This window comes from Crocodylus siamensis, chromosome 4, assembly GCF_052110815.1.
Source record: "Crocodylus siamensis isolate JL-2025a chromosome 4, ASM5211081v1, whole genome shotgun sequence".
NCBI lineage: Eukaryota > Metazoa > Chordata > Crocodylia > Crocodylidae > Crocodylus > Crocodylus siamensis.
The window spans coordinates 86,721,508-86,741,194 of record NC_143398.1 but is presented as its reverse complement, the minus strand read 5'-3'; the positions used below and the strand labels follow the sequence as shown (position 1 = coordinate 86,741,194).

The window sequence follows — 19,687 nt, the reverse complement described above, 5'->3', positions numbered from 1 at the left end:
ATTTGAAGAGGGCTGTTTTCTGTTCACAACTAGAATTGGAATCTCTTCTATACACCCCTCCTTCCTGTCAATGGGTAGTGTTGTGAAGGTTGGACAGAACATCAACAGGAACCTGTGAGGGAAATGGAAAGGTCATTGGGGTTATTTGAAAATACTTTATATGCCCCTTCTACTACCGTTACCAACAGTGGGTTAGCTGGCTCTATCTGTATTCTGCAGATCAGGGTCTCTTGCATTAATCAGACCATCAGTTTAAAGCCAGGGGAAATGATCCTTCCACTCTGTTTTGCCACTAGCAGAGGCACTGTCACATTTTTAGGCACTGCATTTTGGGAAAGTCTTGTATAAATTACAGCCCAGCAGAGAGCAACAAAGGTGATGAGAGGTTTGGGAAACATGAGTTACAAGGAAAGGCTAAAAACTGGATTTTTTTTTTTTTTTTAGTTTGAAGAAGAAAAAGCAAGTTAGGGATTTTATTACAGTTTTCAAATACCCATGGGGTGTTGCCACTTTCAATGTGGCTGCAAAGCACAGGACAAATAGTCTTGAGTCTTGGTTTTGAGTTGCAGCAGTGGAAATCTGGGAAGAATTTCATGAGGGTGGTTAAACATTGGAGCAGGCTACCTAAAGAGGTTATAGAATCTTCATCCTTGGAAGTTTAAGAGCAGGTTAGACAGACACGTGGCTTGGATGGCTTAGATGTGGAAGATTTTGCCTTGACCAAGAAGTTGGATAAAATGGCCTCCTAAGGTCCCTTCTAACGCTGCCTCTCTACAGTTCTGTGCATCTTCCTGTTTATAAAATTTGGCCATGACAATTCACGAGGAACATCTCAAACTAGCAAAAAGCTGGCACACACCAGTGTTTAATTGCATTGGTGAGTAAAAGGCCTGAGAAGACATACTAGATCCCCATTAAAAGTCTGAATGTTTTTTACTTGGTAACCTTCTCCTTGCTAGCTAGGACTTCTCATCTTATTCATGAGATCCAAACAACAAAGCAAACCAAGGTCCACCCACTGAGAAGCCCCGAAAAGGTTGTGCCTCATCTGGAGGAAAATGTTCTTCCCACTCCTGCAAACCTCCAAATGGGATTGTTGAACTGTCCATCTCTACTTGCCAAGTATGACTTGCTACAATAAGAGGAATCAAAAAGCTTTATGGCAGGTCAGCCAAACTACTCCATGTATTTGAGTTTGACACAGCATGACTGAACAATGGCTATTGCAGTAGCTAAAACCATTACAGTGACCATTACAGGCTCTTTGTTGCCTGCAGGCATGGGGAATCCCAGGTAAATGCCAGCTCATCAAAAATTTTCCCCTTTTTTATTATCCTAACCCCCCCCCTTCCCCCTAATTTTGGAGATTGGACAAGCACCTGGCTGGGATCACATGATCCTAGGTTTGGTGACCCTTTTCTTGCCTGCCAGGGGCAGGGGGTCAGACTAGATGGTCTGCTGAGGTCCCGTCTGACCCTAAAAAACTGTGACTTTTTAAATAGTAGTACAGCCAACAATTTATATACTCAAATAGCTTTTAGAGGGATATTTGAGACTGCAGGACCTACATGTTCTAGTCTTGAAAAGGAAATTTCCAAGACAACCACAGTTCTGTAGACACAGACATAAGTTACAGTATAATCCATAACTGACCATAAAGTTACTGAGGAAGAGCGTGACTTTTTTTACCACAAGTGACCCTCTCCCTTTTTTTTTTTCCAGCTATCCCACAGTCCGGGCTTCAGAGAAACAATCCAGGGTTTCAGTTATGCCATAAATGTTGAGTCTGGCTGAATTTCCTATGTAATGCTTTCTTTATGTAACTAATTAACTCAATTCTTACACGCTTAGTTTGGAATAACATCAAGTAACCCTATAGACATGGAATTTACTATACTGCTCTTGACATAGCAGGTGACTTAAAAGACATTTATCTATTTTTGTTGATCATGTAGCCAAACATTCAGTATGAAGTGGCTATATGCCATCTTATTCTATAAGCTTTTCCCGTACTTTTTCATTTCTTCTGTTGATATTTTAATTTCTGACATTATTTTAGTTACTTACCACAGGCATTTTTCTTTTCTGCTATTTCCAAAACATTCTTTCAAATTTTCACTGTAGAAAGATGATCAAATTTCTCTGCAATGTTACTTTTATCTCCAGTTTCTAGGAAATCTTGATGATGATAAATTTTTAAATGGTGTATATTTTCCCCTTGGCCTTTAGTTGGGGTCCTGCATATTACTGTTAGGTTCTGGAATGCTACCATTTCAGCCCTCCAGATTCTCCTATTCTAAAACAGAGTGCCATTTCCTGTGTTAAAACAGTAGTTTAATCTTTTAGAATTCCCAGTTGATTGCAGAAGCTGCTATTTGGTGTGAGTCATTGTCTTTATTCCACCCGAGTTCACTTTCTTCCATAATATTCCCAGACTCTCATAGCCCATCATACTTACAGGTGCCATGGACACATCAGTCCCATATCAGATCGGCACCAACACAAGTAAAATTGACCATCAGCAGTCGGGTTTTTTTGGCTCATGTGGTCGATTTTAAATGCCCCCTGCATGCACAGCTGCAGTGCAGCACAGGCAGCCAGGAAAGCAGCCAGGTCTGGCTGGTAGATCTGTTGAGGGAAGGGGCATGGGGTGGGGGGGGATGAGCAGGGGATGGGGCCACAAGTGACTTGTCTGGGGGGGGTGGCTCCTGCTGCTGCACGCACCCCCAGGAGGGCATCAGGGGCATGGGCCCCCCAGGTCTGTGCACAGGGCGAGGGCAGGTTGCCATTGTGTGGTGGGGCTGAGGTGGCTCTTCCTGGCAGGGGTGTGGGCTGGGCTGCACTTCGGGCAGGCAGTGCTGGTGCTGGGAGCGGGGGGCTATAGCAAATTTTGGGGTAGCTGCAGGGCCACCATTGCCTCCCAGCGCTGCTGCTACCTGCCCTGAGCACAGCCCTGGCCTAATCCCCCTGCCAGGAAGAGCCCAGTGCTGTCCTGGCCCCAGCCTACAGTGGTAGCCCACCTTCATCCCACATGCAGATCTGGGGGCACACACCCCCATGCCCTCCTGGGGATGTGTACAGCCGCAGGAGCAGCCCCTTCCCCCATGCCTTCTGGATGAGCTGCTCACAGCTCTGTTCCCCACTCTGCTTGGCTGGGCAGCCCCTGGCCCAGCCCCGCTCCCTCCCTCACTGTGGGAGCCTGTCTGCCCCCTTACATCCCTTCCCTTGTCCCTTTCGCCACAACCAACTTACCAACCATATGCCAGTCTTCATGCTGCCTGGCTGCATATTGGATTGGTAGCAGCTGATAATGGCTTATTAAAAATTAACCATCGATATCAGCCCAAAAATTCTCTGTTGGTGCACCTCCTAATCATAGTGGTTTAATAAACGTTGGCAAGACTGTTAAGCCTTCACGTACTTTGGCCCTTATCTTTTGGGTCTGGTCGAGTGCTCATTACTAGTCGGGATAGAACAGGATTCAGCCTTGTGCGCTCTGCCTCGGGCACAAGTCCCAACCCCCTTTCTTCATATTCCAGTTGATTTCAAGTTTTTCAGACTTTTCAGGGACCATTTTTACAGTGTTGTCAGCTTCCATCATTTTATCTCAAGTTTGTCAGTATTTTGGATTGGGAAGCATCTCAAGTGTCATCTAGCTTAGTTCTCCCCAATAATTTTTGGGTATGTTATTCCAAAACCATCAGAGACAGATACCTACTAAACCTGGTCTTGAAAATCTCTGGTAAAGGAGACCCTACAATATCCCTACCTCATTTGTTTCATTTTCCTGCTGTTCTTACAGTTAAGAATTTTTTTTTTTCCTGAGATGATACGATCTCAATCTGTTTTCCTGCAGTTTAAGCTAATTAACCTGTTCTGCCCTCTGGCAAGGGAGAAAAATGTTTCGTAGTTGTCTTTATGGCAGCCTTTCTAGTATCTAAAAACAACTGTCATGTGTCTCTTTCATTTATTTTTCCCAAATTAAGTATCAAATTCCTTCAACCTTTCATCATAGTTTGCTTACCAGAATGCTCTTTTTTTTATCTCTAGAGTCTCCAAGTAATCTAGCTGAGGCCTTACTACCTCCTGGGTCTTGCCTACAATGCCTCCATTAATGCAAGCCAAAATCTCATTTGGGGGGGGTTTATTGTGTGTGGGGCAACATCACATTGTTGAATCATCCTGATCCACCCCATGATCCTTCTCAGCAGAGCTGTTGCTGAATCAGTTAGCTATCATCCTCCATTTTCTGATAGACAACTCTTTTTATATTTGTCATCAGATTTCCACTTTATTGTCCATAGTTTTAGTTCTCCAGTTTCTCAGTAGTTGGTATTATTTAACTCTTCAGCTCCTAGAGTCCTATATTTTTGAGAATCACAGCTTGATTTTTTTTTTTTTTTTTTTTTTAAACAAATGTGCCAGCTTTGTGATGTGGAAGGAAAAATTAAGCACACGATCCACGTGTTACAAGCAGATAAAAGGACTTTTGGCTTTAAAAAGAAACCTCATGATTTTTAGTTGGTTGTAGAATTTTCTTGTAGTCAAACAAGCATATCCAGGCCTCTGCAGCAGCACACAAGAGGAACAGTGCCTCTATACTGAATGAGGTTGTCCTTGTTCTCAAGCAAGGGTGTCAAACATGGCTGGCAGAGCAGTTTTATCTGGCCTGGCCTAGCTCCCAGAGGGGCTGGTAATTCAAGGACAGGCCCTGCCAACAAATTCCCACAGTGAAGTCCCAATGGCTCTAGGGTGAGGGGAGGGGCAAGCAATGGCCACATTAACCCCATCACTGCCATTCACCCTGCTGGGTCCAAATCCATGCCAGGAGACTTCTTTCAGCTTGCATCTGGCTCGTGAGGAGCCCCACAGTTTTTTTGGATCTGGCCCAGAGAAACAGGTGAATTTGGCTCCCGATCTGAGGTGATTTGGACAAACTTTCTGATTAACTCATCTCTTGGACTGCTTTGTCACAGCATCTAGGTACAAAGTGCAAAGAAGCCACGGTATATGAGAACTGGAGGTTCATGTCTTCTGTGTCCAGAGTGAGGAATCTTATCTCCAAAGATCCTAAGAGGGGAAAAATCAAATGACATCCCATATTAGTCATCCAGCTAGCATAAACCTCTAAAGCATTGGCAAACCAGCCAGCAAAGCAGCTATTCAAATCTGTTCCAGAAGTGTGAATAGAGATCATATTAAATGAGTTGTCTGTGCATTGGGACTGTGTGAAATAGCTATGTTTTGTTTTGGTTTCGGATTTGACTGACTCTCTGTTTTGGAGTTTCAGTACTGTTTCAGAGATTCGGATCGGCTGGGGAGAGGCAGGCACAGCCAGGTGCCTGCAGGTTCTCCTGCAGCTCCTTCAGCTGTGCTTGCCTCTGCCCTGGCAGAGGAAGCCTCAGGAGAAGTCCCGATGGCTGCCCTGCCTGGCCCCATTCCCAGCCTCCTGGCACTTAAAAAGGAGAGCCACGGGGCTGTGCTGAACTATTCCCGGGGGGGGCGTGCCTCCAAAACATCTGAAACTTTTTCCAAAACATTTCTGATCATTTTGTTTCAGAGATGTTTTGGTGCTTTCCATTTAATTTTGGATTCAGTAACGGGCCAAGACCTATCCAAAATGAAACAGCTGCTGAAGTTTCACACAGCCCTGATTTCATAGACATTTGTGCTGAAAGGGACCTCGGAAGATCGAGTCCAGCCCCCTGCCCAAAGGGCAGGAAGTCAGCTGGGGTCATGAGATCCCAGCAAGATAAGCATGCAGTTTGCTCTTGAAGGTGTTCAATGTAGGTGCTTGAACCACCTCCGATGGCAGGCTGTTTCAGACCTTGGGGGCTCGGACAGTAAAGAAATTCTTCCTTATGCCCAGCCTGAAACGGTCTCGCAGTAGTTTATGGCCATTCAACCTCATCATCCCTTGGGGCACTCTGAACAAACGTTCCTCCAGATGCTGGTGGTCACGCCTGATAAATTTATAGGTGGCCATCGGATCACCCCTGAGCCTGTACTTTTCCAGGCTAAAGAGCCCCATGACTCAGTTTGTTGTAAGGTCTGCATTCCTGACCTCTGATCACATGCGTGGCTCTTCTCTGGACTCTCTCAAGCTTCTTCACATCCTTTTTGAATTGTGGAGCCCAAAACTGGATGCAGTATTCCAGCTGCGGCCTCACCAAGGCGGAGTACAGTGGGAGAAGGACATCCCGGGATTTGCTTGAGAAGCATCTATGGATGCAAGCCGGCGTTTTGGTCGCTTTACTAACCGCAGCATCACATTGCAGGCTCATGTTCATGTTGGGGTCAATGATGACCCCCAAGACTTTCTTCCATAGTGCTAGCCAGTGTAGCACTGCTGAGCCTATAAGGATGCTGCAGGTTTTTTTCCCCAGGGTGGAGAACCTTGCATTTTTTGGTGTTAAACAGCATCAGGTTCTCATCTGCCCATTTTCCTGAGCCTGTCCAGGTCTGTCTGGATCCACCTGCCTGTCTTCTGGCGTGGATGCTTTGCCCCAAAGTTTGGTGTCATCGGCAAACTTGGCCAGTCCACTCCTGCCTCCAATGTCCACATCATTAATGAAGATGTTGAACAACAAGGGTCCAAGGACAGAGCCTTGGGGGACCTCACTGGTCACAGGACACCGTGATGAGTGACTTCCATCAATTACTACCCTCTGGGTCCGACCACGGAGCCAATTTCCCAGCCAGTGGATTGTGGTGGACTCAAGGCCACAATTGGCCAGTTTCACCAAGAGGCGATCATGGGATACCAGATCGAAGGCTTTTTTGAAGTCAAGATATATGACATCAATCTCTTCTCCCTTGTCCAGATGATAGGTCACCTGGTCGTAGAAGGAAATGACATTGGTCAAGCAAGATCTACCCGCAACAAACCTGTGCTGGCTATCTCTCAGGATGTTGGTGTCGGCCAGTCTGTTAAGGATGGCCTCTTTAATAAACTTTTCTAAGATCTTCCCTGGGATAGAAGTCAGGCTGATAGGCTGGATCCACTTTCCTCCCTTTCTTGAAGATCTGCACCACATTGGCCTTCTTCCAGTCTTTGGGCATTACACTAGAGCACCAGGAGTTTTCAAAGATCCGTGCCAGGGGCTGTGCTATGATGCTCGCCAGGTCCTTGAGTACTTTGGGGTGTAGATTGTCAGGGTCAGCTGACTTGAAGGTATCCAGCTTCTCAAGGTGTTCCTTCACGAGGTCAGCATTAATGGAGGGCACAGGATCCCCCTCACCTGGACCTCCCTGTCCTGTAGTGGGCATGGGCGTCCCATGGGACTGATGAAAGACTGACGCAAAGTACCCATTTTAATAGGTTGGCTTTTTCCTGGGCATCAGTTGTCAGTTGCCCCATCTGGTTCAGCAGGGGTCCAGTGTTGCTCTTGCTTTTTCCTCTGGCTCCCCACATATCTGAAAAAGGACTTTTTGTTGTCCTTGATGCTCGAAGCTAGTTGGAGTTCAGTTGCAGCCTTGGCTTTCCTGGTTTGCTCCCTGCAGGACCGGACCAGTGCAGAATAATCCTCCTTGGAGGTGAATCCCGTCCTCCATCCTTTTGTAGGCCTTTCTTTTTAGCCTCTGGAGATCTGCTAGATCCCTGGAGAGCCAGGGGGGCTGCTGTGCCCTCTTGCTGCCTTTCCTCTGAGATGGAATAGACTTAGCTTGTGCATTGAGGATTGCTCCCTTGAGGAGCAGCCACTCTTCTTGAGCTCCCATCTCCCTGGGGTTGTGGTCCCTTAGGGCCTGACTGACAAGCCTCTTGAGCTTGTCAAAGTCAGCTTTCCTGAAGTCAAGGACTTCCATGTTGCTGACTGACTTGCCAGCTTTACGGCAGATGATGAAGGTGATCAGCTCGTGATATTCATTAGGCACCCCTAAGAGAATCTGTGCTTGTTAAATGGATACCAGAACCTAAACAACAGTTCACTTGAAATTTAAGGGGATAAATTATTTTGCCAAGCTTTCAAAAAAACTTTATTCTTGTTTGTTTGCTTTAGCTTTTTGTTTGCTCATCCTTTTTGAACGAACAGTACTGAAATAGTCCAGTCTTGGATCAGAGGCATGCAGGCAGGTGCGAAGATTTGGCTATTACCATCACTTCTCCATGGCAGCACAAGGAGAGCTACCACCACTGAAGCCCCGTATCCATAAGCTAGGTCTGGCCTGTGCCACAGATGGTTGATCCCTGGTTTATTCTGTTATGTGTATTCTAGTTCAAGAAAGAACCACTTATAGTTTCATAGTTTCTAGGGTCGGAAGGGACATGAGCAGATTATCTAGTCCGACCCCCTGCCATGGCAGGAAAGAGTACTGGGGTCAAACGACCCCAGCAAGGTGTTCATCTAACCTCCTCTTAAACACCCCCAGGGTAGGAGCCTGCACCACTTCTCTTGGAAGTTGGTTCCAGACCCTAGCCGCCCTGACCGTGAAGTAGCGCCTCGTGATATCTAACCTAAACCTACTCTCTCTGCCAGCTTGTGACGGTTATTCCTGGTCACTCCTGGCGGTGCTTGGGGGAACAGTGACTCCCCCAATGCCTGCTGATCCCCCCCGACTAGTTTATAACAGGCCACAAGATCCCCCCTCCCCCCCCCGCCTTCTCTTTTGGAGGCTGAACATGTTCAGGTCCTGTAGCCTCTCCTCATAGGGCCTGCCCTGTTGTCCCCTGATCATACGAGTGGCCCTCCTCTGGACCCTCTCCATGCTGTCCACATCCCTCTTGAAGTGTGGCGCCCAGACCTGGACACAGTACTCCAACTGCGGCCTGACCAGTGCCGCATAGAGGGGGAGGATCACCTCTTTGGACCTGCTCGAGACGCATCTGTGGATGCATGACAGGGTGCGGTTGGCCTTCGTGACTGCCTCCCCACACTGCCGGCCCATGTTCATCTTGGAGTCAGTGATGACCCCCAGATCCTTTTCCGCCTCTGTGCTGACAAGAGGGGAGTTCCCCAACCTGTAGGTATGGTGCCGGTTGTTCCTCCCCAGGTGCATCACCTTGCACTTGTCTGTGTTGAAACCCATCCTGTTCTCATCCACCCACGCTTGTAACCTGTCTAGGTCTGATTGTAGCCTGTTGCATCCTTCCAGTGTGCCCACATCCCCCCACATGTTAGTGTCATCAGCAAATTTGAACAGGGTGCTTTTTACCCCCTCGTCCAAATCACCGATGATGTTGCACAGTGTGGGCCCAAGGACTGAGCCCTGCGGAACCCCACTGCCCACATCGTTCCAGGTTGAGAAGGACCCATCCACTATCACCCTCTGGGTGTGGCCCTCCAGCCAGTTGGCGATCCATTTGACTGTGTGGGTGTCTACACCACAGCCCCTCAGTTTCTTAATGAGAACGGGGTGAGAGACAGTGTCAAAAACCTTCTGGAAGTCCAGGAAGACTATATCCACTGCTACCCCTACATCTAATGATCTGGTGATCTGATTGTAAAAGGCCACCAGGTTGGTCTGACAGGACCTGCCACTGATGAACCTGTGTTGGTTGCCCCTAAGCATGCAGTCCCCTGCTGGCTCCTCATGGATGTGTGCCAGCATAATTTTCTCAAACAGCTTGCCTAGGATTGAGGTAAAACTAACCGGCCTATAGTTTCCCGGGTCCTCCTTCCTCCCTTTTTTTGAAGATGGGAACCACGTTGGCCCTCTTCCAGTCCTCCGGTACCTCACCAGAGCACCACGAGTGCTCGTAAAGCCATGCCAGGGGACTTGCAATGACCTCAGGCAGTTCCTTTAGAACTCTAGGGTGGAGATTATCTGGACCGGCTGACTTGAATACGTCTAACCCCTCCAGAAGCTCTTTAACTAAATCCTCGCTAACCCGTGGCCCAGGTGTGCCTCCCCCGGGGCCCCAAGGGGGCCCAGCAGGGAGGTGGCTGTTCTGGTCCCTACTTAGGAAGACGGAGGCAAAGAAATCGTTAAACATGTTAGCTTTGCCGTCTGGTGTGACGACCAAGTTTCCCAATGTGTCCTGCAAGGGCCCCACGTTACCCGGGACCTTCTTTTTCCCCCTATGTATTTAAAAAAGGACTTCTTATTGTCCTTAATCTGGGAAGCTAGTCCCAGTTCCATCTCCGCCTTGGCCTTCCTAACTACCCCCCTACATCCCCGAGCAACTACAGAATAGTCCTCCCTGGTGATGACCCCTTCTCTCCATTGGGTGTAAGCCTCCTTTTTAGCAAGGAGACATTCCCAGATGCTTTTGGTGTGCCACGGAGGCTTGTGTGCTCTCCTGCTCCCTTTGATCCTCGTTGGGATTACCTTCCTTTGGGCTTGGAGGATCGCCTCCTTAAGGAGCGACCACTCTCCTTGGACACCTGGCTCCCCTCCCCTCCGAGACCTCAGCACTTCTCCAACTATCCTCCTTAGCTCGTTGAAGTCTGCCCTCCTAAAATCTAGGGCCGCTGCCTTACTGCATGCCTTTGCCACCTTGCGCTGGATGGTGAATTCCAGCAGGCGATGATTGCTGTCGCCCAAGTGGTCAAGCACCTGCAGCCCCCTCACCAGGTCATCACCCGTGGCCAGTACTAGGTCCAACAAGGCATCTCCCCTGGTGGGACTGTGCACCTCCTGGGTTAGATGGAGGTCCTGTACTCCGGCCAAGAACCTATGTGAGCTTTCAGACCTGGCTAACTGTTCTTCCCAGCAGATGTCTGGGAAGTTCAGGTCCCCCATGACTACCACATCCTTAGCCTTCACTACCTCTGTGAGCTGACCCAAGAATTCCTGGTCAAGCTCTTCTCCCTGGTTGGGAGGTCTGTAGTAGACCCCCACCGTTAAGTCTTTCTCCTCGACTGCCTTGTACTCTAACCCAAAGCACTTCAGAGTGCCCTTCCCCTGACTCCTTGCTAATTGACGAGGATGTGTATTCCTCCTTAATATAGAGTGCCACGCCCCCACCTCTCTTTCCTATTCTGTCCCTCCTGTACAGCCTATAGCCCTTGACATTCACTGCCCAATCATGCGTTGCGTCCCATCACGTTTCCGTAATTCCCACTATGTCCGGGCTGGTGTCAGCCAGCAGGAGAGTGAGTTCCTCCTGCTTTTTACCCATACTATGAGCATTTGTGTAGAGGCATTTGAGACCTCCTGTGGATGTGTGTGCTTGTTCTAGTGTGGAAGGGCACTTAAAGTGCTGCCACTTTAAGAGGTCAGGCAGTGTGCGGAGCTGCTGGCAGGTAGGGGCCAGGGCTAATTGTGAAGTGAGCTAATCCAGGGAGCCAGCAGAAGAGGTTAGGCCTGATAAAGGGAGTCATGTGACTCAGGAGGAGGGCTGAGCTTAGAGCAGGTATAAGCCCAGGCCCTGAAAATAACATCTTGGAGGCTGCTGGGTGAACATCTACAAAGCAGGATGGCTGCAGGTCTGAATGGACTCCTAGAATCATAGAAATTTAAGGCTGGAAGGGACAATCCCCCAACTAGATGATCCCAGCCAAGGCTTTGTCTAGCCAGGTCTTAAACTCCAAGGATGAAGAGTTCATAACCTCTCTGGGTAACCTGTTCCAGTGTTGTACTATCCTCCTTGTGAGAGAATTCTGCCTAATATCTAACCTAAACTTCTGTTGCTGCAACTTGAGACCATTTTTCCTTGTTCTGTTGTCTGCCACCACTGAACAGTTTAGCTTCATCCATTCTAGAACCCCCCTTCAGGTAGTTTGAAGCCGGCTGTTATATCCCCTCTCAGTCGTCTTCTCTTCAGACTAAATAAGCCCAGTTCCCTCAGTGTCTCAAGTCATTTTCCCCAGCCCCCACCATTTCCATTGCCCTCTGATGGACTCTCTCCAATTTGTCTACATCCTTTCTATAGTGGGGGGCCCAAAACTGAACACAGTATGTCAGATCTACTTCACCAGTGCTGAACAGAGGGGAATAGTCACTTCCCTTGACCTGCTGGCAACACTCCTACCAATGCAGCCCAGTATGCTATTAGGTTTCTTGACAACAAGGGCACACCGGTTCATTCAGCTTATTGTCCACTGTAAACCCCCAGGTCCTTTTCTGCGGAGCTGCTGCCCAGCCAGTCAGCTGCCAGCCTGCACTGGTGCATGGCATTGTTCTGTTGTAAGTACAGGACTTTGCACTTGTCCTTGTTGATCCTCATGAGATTTCTTTTGGTCCAATCCTCCAATTTGTCTAGGTCACTCTGAATCCTAGCCCTACCCTTTAGCATATCTACTACTCCCCTCAGCTTGGTGTCATCTGCAAACTTGCTCAGAGCGTACTCTATGCCATCTTCTAGGTTGTTGATGAAGATATTGAACAAAACCCACCCCAGGACCGACCCTGGGCCACTCCACTTGATGCTGACTGTCAGCTAGACATTGACCTGTTGATTACCACCCTCTGAACCTAATGGTCTAGCCAGTTTTTGTATCCACCTTACAGTCTGTCTATCCAGCCTGTACTTCCTTAGCTTGCCTGCAAGAATGTTGTGGGAGACTGTCAAAAGCTATGCTAAAATCAAGGTATACCACTGGTCTCCCTGCATCCACAGAGCCCATAGAAGGCAATCAAATTGGGCAGGTATGGCTAGCCCTTGGTGCATCCATGCTGACTGTACCTAATCACCTTCTCCTCCAAGTGCTTAGCAGTTGATTCCTTGGGGATCTGTCCCATGACTTTTTTTTCCAGGGACATCTGAAGCAGTCTGTAGGTTTGGGAAGGGACTAACAGAGTAGAGGAGGTTCTTGGGGACCTAGTGTAGGGTCCAGAACCCTGAGAGAGGGGCTGACTACATGGGAGGCCTATTTAAGGTTTTAAGTGAGCCTAAAAAGAGGGGTTGTTTGAGACCTATTGATGCGTCTAGGTAAACCCAGTGAGAGGGGTTGGGTTTTTGCAACCTGCAGAGGGCTGTGGGTGAGCCCAGGGAGAGAGAGAGGTGGAGAGGTGAGAAGTTCATAGAGAGGGTCTGAGTGGGCAGACCCATAAGTGAGAGAGGGCTGATGGCAGAGGACTAACCCTTGGAGTTTCAGCTGGCCTGTGCGGGGCCAAAAGATTGAAATAGGCCACAGCAGAAACTGCCAGAGCCAGGGAAGCGTGAAGACCACAGCTGGCCCAACACAGGGACAGAGCCTTGGAAGGGACAAGCCAAAGTTCCATGTGTGGCCGTAGCTAAAAAGATGGGGGTTAAGGGGCATATGGCCCAGGATGAAGATGGCTGATGCAGGGCCATCTAAGCAGGCGGGCTCAAGAATTGGAGCCCAGAGGTGAGATTGAGCCAGGGGCAGGATGCCCAGAGGTCTTCAGCCCAAGAAGGGCGTACAACATCAGTGGGGAGCCTAAGAGGGCCAGAATAGTTAGATCGGGAAGGGCTGAAGCTGGTCCTGGATAAGATCTGAAACTGTACCCTACTGGGGCTGGCTAGCATGGCAGGGCTGCTTGTGGCAGGGCAGCCTCCATGAAATGTCATGTGTGCACCCCCCCCCCCCCGGGAAAGATGAGGAAGGGGTACCTGAAAGGCTCGGCTCCCGTTGCGGGCTACCCTGTGGTCCCACACCCTGACAGAAAAGGAAGGAAAGAGTGGGACCAGAAGAGTTCAGAGGCTCAGAGTGGCCAGGAATAGAGTAGGACAAGAAGGGTCCAGTGTCCCAGGAAGAGGCAAGAAAGAGGGGCACCTGTGGAGTCTGGAAGAGACCAAGGAGTCTGGCAGTTCAAGGAGGGGCTAAGGAAGAGACTGAGGCACTTGAGGGTCTGGGTGGAAGACTGAAGCATCTGGCAGTTCAAAGAGGGGATGAGTGAAAAACCAAGAGGTCTGAGGGACCCAGCGGGATGTGTGGGAGACCAAGGGGTCTGAGGGCTCAGACAGGTGTTGAGAGTGTGAAGTAAGAATGGTCAAGGCTTCTCTGAGGCTTGGGGCTGGTGTAGGAGTGGAATGGAGCCAGGCAACTGGCCCATACAGCCTTGACCCCAACCCTGGTGATTATTGCTATAAGACCAGGACAGCCTTCTGCATTCTTAAATAACCATTTGACATCAAGGTATGGCAGGCGAGAGGGGTGACCTGCCCATAGTGCAGGGTAAAAGGTTGTTTTTTTGGCTCCAGGAACTCTATAGCCACCCCTGGAGATAATACCACATGACACTAAGGATGTACACTATGGGCACTTTGCTTATTTTAGATTGCCATATGACCTGAACCCATCCAATGTACCCTGTTTACACATAAGCCAAGGACCATTGGACCTGGTCAGAATTTATAGTGGGGATCTATATTGGAATTTATATATCCTTTTTGAGTGGTAGTGTAGTGCTGGAGCACTTGAACTAGGACTTGGGGAAACCTGGGATCTTTTCATTATGCCTGTTGTGACTTGCCATGGTTCACTTTGAAAACTATTTCCTTTTATCTTCATTTCTGCATCTGTGGAATGGGGATAAGTGGTACTGATTCTTACTGTGAAGCACTTTGACTTCTACAGATGTAAAGTACAATGTAGAGCTAGTTTAATAAAACCTAGATTGCTTCAAGAAATGGCTGTGTAATTAGATGAGATTTGAAATGTTTTTACTTGTCGCTGAAGATCCCATTTAGGGTTTTTTTCCCAAAATTAGAGGTAATAATTCTGGTGACTTTAATCGGATTCTATTAACAGTAATTAAATTCTGTCTTCCTAAACCAAAACTGGTCCTACAGTTCCACTTAGAAAAAACTTTCACGTTTTGTTAATTGGAGTATTTCAGTGTTTTACTACAGGGCTTTACTTGCAAAGTATAGGATCCTTGAGGACAAAAGAGCATGATTTATAAATACAGTAGAAATCTACTAAGTGTGTATAAAATTATGCTTACCAGTCCTAAGCAACTGTATACTTTCAATATGTTGCTGCTTGCACAATAAATCAGTACAGTATTATAAATCCAACTGAAATATGCATATAGTGAATGTACAGGTTGGGCACAAATATTAAATCTCAGTTACCTGATTCACTCAGTTTTTTGTTAAAGTACAATATACATATATAAAATGTACATGATTACTAAAAACAACCCTACTCTCACCCCCTTGAATTTGAGGTTTAATCTACAGGATCAGCATATAGTAAACTGCAGTTACTTGGCTTATCTGTGTCAGCAGAAAAAAGGGCAGGTTAAATTAACTCTGCTGGAATCTGAGTTCTTGGAAGACCTTGCAGGTTGTACTTTGTTTGCTTCTAATAACCTCTTGGCTGCTGTCATACCCTATCCTGTTCTTGGAACTTTCAACTATATTGCGCATTAGCTCTTTCTCCTAAAATGTGAAAAGATTACGACTTTAGTGTCAGTATAGTTACTACCACTTTCTCTCCAGTTTGCCACATTCTGATGTCTTTCTGTTCCAGTTATTTTTAAAATTCATCTCTTCTTCAGTCATGTCTCCTTAGTGTCTGCATTGGCTCTCAGTATTTCTGTATGGAACCCAGGCTTTTCTTTGTATTCTAAATGTCTCCAATTTCATTCTGGCCTCTTTTGGTCCTTGTCACTTTCCATTCGCATCTTTGCTTCCTTATTTTCCACTTTGAGTCTGGAACAGCATGTTAGTTTTTACTGAAGAGACAACAGCACTTATTTTGAATTCAGTACTTCCTTGATGTGCACAATACTATGAATCACTTTAACCGCATGGCCAATCTCTAGTGTCTCTTTCCCCAGCTTATTTTCACTACTTTTTTATCATTTATGGTAACATTTAAAAAAAAAAACATAATAGGGTTTCTATGTAAAATCAATGTTACTTGCATTAAATAGGTTGAAAATCTGTTTAATTGTAAAATTAAAATTAAAATTGTAAAAGAGGAATTTGCATTATCTGGGGGTATTTCTAATGAAGTCCCACAAGGATCTATTAGCCTAATGCCAGGGATGCTCACCCCCAGCTCGCAAGCTAGATCTGGCCCACAGTGCCACATCATCTGCCCAGTGGGGCTCCTCATGGGTCCAAAAACTTGGTGGCAGGGAGTGGTGGTACCATTTACTTGCTGTCATTTCCAGACCCATGAGCTCCAGGTTCTGTGTTTGGATTAGGCACCCAATCCCAGTGTGCAGGCCAGGCAAGGGCAGCACTAGGGCCAAATCCTGGTGGGTGGCAGCAGAGAAGGGATGGGGCCTGCATCTAGTTTGTGGAGCATTATCTGGCCCACAAACTGTCCCCGGGACACTTATCTGGTCTATGGGACCAAAAGGTTGAGCACCACTGCCTAATGCCATTAACTAATTTGCAACGAAATAAGAGAAAAAATAATTTATGGTCATGTTTGCAGATAATGCTGAAATTGGTAGAGTATTAACTGTCAACTTCATTTTATAGAATAATCTGGACTCCATCATAAACTGAGTTCACGCAAACATATGTTGGCAGCTAAATGCCAGGTAGTACTTTTGCATAATAGACTAGCTTAATAGTCTTAATAGCTGATTCAGAAGAGAAGCTGCAGGGAATTTTGGATAAAATTATTAGTGAAAGTGAGAAGAAGGATTTAAGTATCAACTGTAGAAAAATAGAATGTATGGTAATTACAAAGAAGATCATTCCTGTATGCAGTGAAAGTGGAAAAGGAACAGATAAGATTGGTCAATAAATTTAACTACTTGGGAAGCTGAATAACTTCAGATGGTAAATGTGATCATGAAATGGAGATTAAGGATGACAAAAGAAGCCTTTCTGAAAATGAATAAGATATTGAGAAATAGTAGTATTTCTATGGAGCTGAAGTTAAGAGTTGTGGATTGCTATGTTAGACCAGTCCTTGTGTATCCATCAGAAAGCTGGACAATATCATCAAATATGGAAAAGAGAATTAAAACAAGTGAGATCTGGTTCTCAATGCACATCTTGAAGGTATGTTGGACAAGTCGCACTTTAAGTGAAGATATCTTTTTAAGAGCAGGCTGCAGGAGGAAGCTGCTTATTAACATCAGAAAGAAACAGGTGGAATTTCTCAGGCCTATTATAAGGAGAGGAAATTGAAAGTCTGGTTGTAACTAGAAAGACTGAAGGAAAGAAAGATCATGGAAGACGGAGGTTGACTTATGTCAAGAGTCTGTCTAAACGGATTAATGCATCAACACTGGAAATTCTGTATGCCTCAAAGAGAAGAGATCTGTGGAAGTCTAGGGTCACCAATGTCCTGTTTGGATATGGTACCTAGAGAGAGAGTACTTCTAGAAATAAAGAATGCAAGTCAAATAAAATGGAAAAATACTTTATTGAAGTACTGACTTTTTAAGAAAAGAACTTCAAGGTTATGAGGAATAATAAACTGCAGATGAGCTCTGTGGCAAGAATATGTAGGAGCTGATGCAAATGTTGGCACATAAGTGAAGAAATAGGAAAGGGGTGGGGAAGGCATAAGTAAGAGACCAGTACTGGGATACTATATTCATTTCTTACTTCCATGTTCCAGAAAGGCTGTCAAATTAGAAATAATTCAGAAAAGTGTTACCTAAATGAATCTAGGTATGGAAAATCTGTTTTATAGTGCAAAATTAGAGCTCAGTCTTTAGTTTGTCCAAGACAAAGTTTCATCCAGGTGACTATTGCAACTTGCAAGCACCTATATGAAAAGAGCATTTTGGATATTGTATTTACTTAAATCTAAGACCACTTGGAATTTTAAGATGACCTCCAGACTTTCTACATGTAGAAAGTTATTGGGAGGGGGGGATCATCTTAAATTCATTCCCTCTCTTGCTGTGGCAGGGAAATCAGCAGCAGTGTGAGGAGGTAAGGAGGGGATGGGTAGCCTGACTCCTTGTACCATAGTGCCTTGTGCCCTTCTCTCCCTTAGCTGCCCCTTTTTACTGAATGCAGTGGCTCTGGCCCTGACCCTACAGAGATAGACCTTTTAAAAATTATCTGTTTATTCATTTTTGATCCAGTAAGCAGATACTTTAACTTTTGTCAAGAGCTTTCATGGCTTTGTTTTTCCTTTGCCTGTGGTAAAATTCAAGATTTTTTTTCTCCAGTTTGATCTCTTCAGTTAATATTCTAAATGATTTCAAGTTCTCATTTTCAGTAAAAATCAGTAATCCAAAATTCACTATTTCCAAGTCCTGTTCAGCATTTGAGTCTATCTGGATCAGATGCCTATAATATAGCCACATTGTCCATTCAAGTAGACTTTCTCTTCTCTTTCATTTGTTGGGGAGATGACCTTGACTCTTGAATGAACAATAGTATCAGATTGAAATAGAAAGGAGGTTAATGTGAATGAGCAGGACAACTGCCAGTATTTTAAGTAGTAAACCAGCTAAAACATAATGTGATTTGGAGGGTATTACAACCAAAATATGCTTTGCAGTTTGTTTTCCATCTTGGAGGTGAAATGAATGGGAATGTAACTCTGATACCTGCTTAGTAGGTGGGGATCACATTTTCTGATTGTAAATACTTCTGTCTCTTTCCTCTGAAATGCTTTTAAGGTATCACAGTAAAGTAGCCATAATCATTTATCCTTGAAAAGGGGCTGGTTTGTTTTTGTTTTTGTTTGTTTTGTTTTTTTAATAAATGGGTTTGGTTTTTGAGAGATGTACTTTTAAGCCATTTATTATGAAATCAGAAAGCTGGTAGCATGTTAAGATAGGTTTGGTTTAAAAATAAACCCATCTGTTTCCATGCTCCCAAGGAATCTAGAGCTTTTTTTTTTTTTTTTTTTTTAATTTAAAAGTAGTAATGCAAAAATTAATGGAAAATTTCTTGCTAGAACTGATTTCCAATCTGAATGTATATCTAGGAAGAAATGGTGGTGTGAAGATTAACTTGCAGTATGTTAAGGCAAGCACAGGAGATGAACAACGTGCCTGAATTGTATGTAGAGAAAGGTCAAACCTTGATAACACCTATAAAGAATTTCTTAACAAAAATATTCATTAACAGAATGAATGTGGTCTTTTATTAACCTTTTGTTCTTGGTTTTGGTTTCAATATGGCTATAAAATAATTTTTAAAAGTAACCCCTATCTCTGTACAGTCAACAGCAGGAGCATCATTATTGGCAAATGCCTCACCTCTGACTCTCATGACATCACCACTGTCTGTAACCAATCAGAATGTGACGTCTGCACCATTGACTCCTTTTGGGATGCTGGGTGGCCTTGTTCCTGTGACCGTTCCGTTCCAGTTTCCCTTGGAGCTACTTGGCTTTGGGGCAGACACAGCTGGAGTGACAACCACCTCGGGATCTACCTCAGCGGCTTTCCACCACAGCCTAACTCAGAGTAAGTGTGACTAGTTTATTCATGTTGCAGTGTAAATCAGGGGCAACTACATCATTTGCTGCATGCAGTCTGAAACTGGGAAGGGAAGTGATAGAAGCAGCACTGCTTGAGTAACTCGAAACTGGTTTGGGCAATGAGCTATAGTGTGTATAATTATAGGAAACATGATTTTTCAAAGGCAAAGACATAGTGTGATCTGTTAAGTATTTAGATGATTCTACAAATGTTATCACAGTCTACTTTCCTAGAAGACTGATGGTATTACCAACTTAATAGTGCTTAAATGGAATTCAGCTTCTTATACTAATTTGTCCCTCCTTTTTTTAAAAGGAGAATCAAATTATAGAATCCTCTAGGTTCTACAAAACAAATTCAAGAACGTACTCGGGTCTTGCGGTAACTGGTCAAACACTTTTTTGCTAATGGCTTGCACAGAGCTTATGATGCAGAAATGGCCGCTTTTTTTTTTTTTAAAACTGTAAGAGAG

At 45.6% G+C, this 19,687-nt stretch overlaps 1 protein-coding gene across 1 annotated transcript in view; it reads left to right on the top strand.

Annotated features, from left to right (window-relative positions):
• Positions 1 to 19,687, top strand: part of UBN2 (ubinuclein 2) — an 86,781-nt gene that overhangs the window by 56,116 nt on the left and 10,978 nt on the right. Inside the window, 1 exon segment of the mRNA XM_090042736.1 lies at positions 18,954 to 19,200. Within this exon segment, the coding sequence (XP_089898862.1) occupies positions 18,954 to 19,200 (247 nt within the window).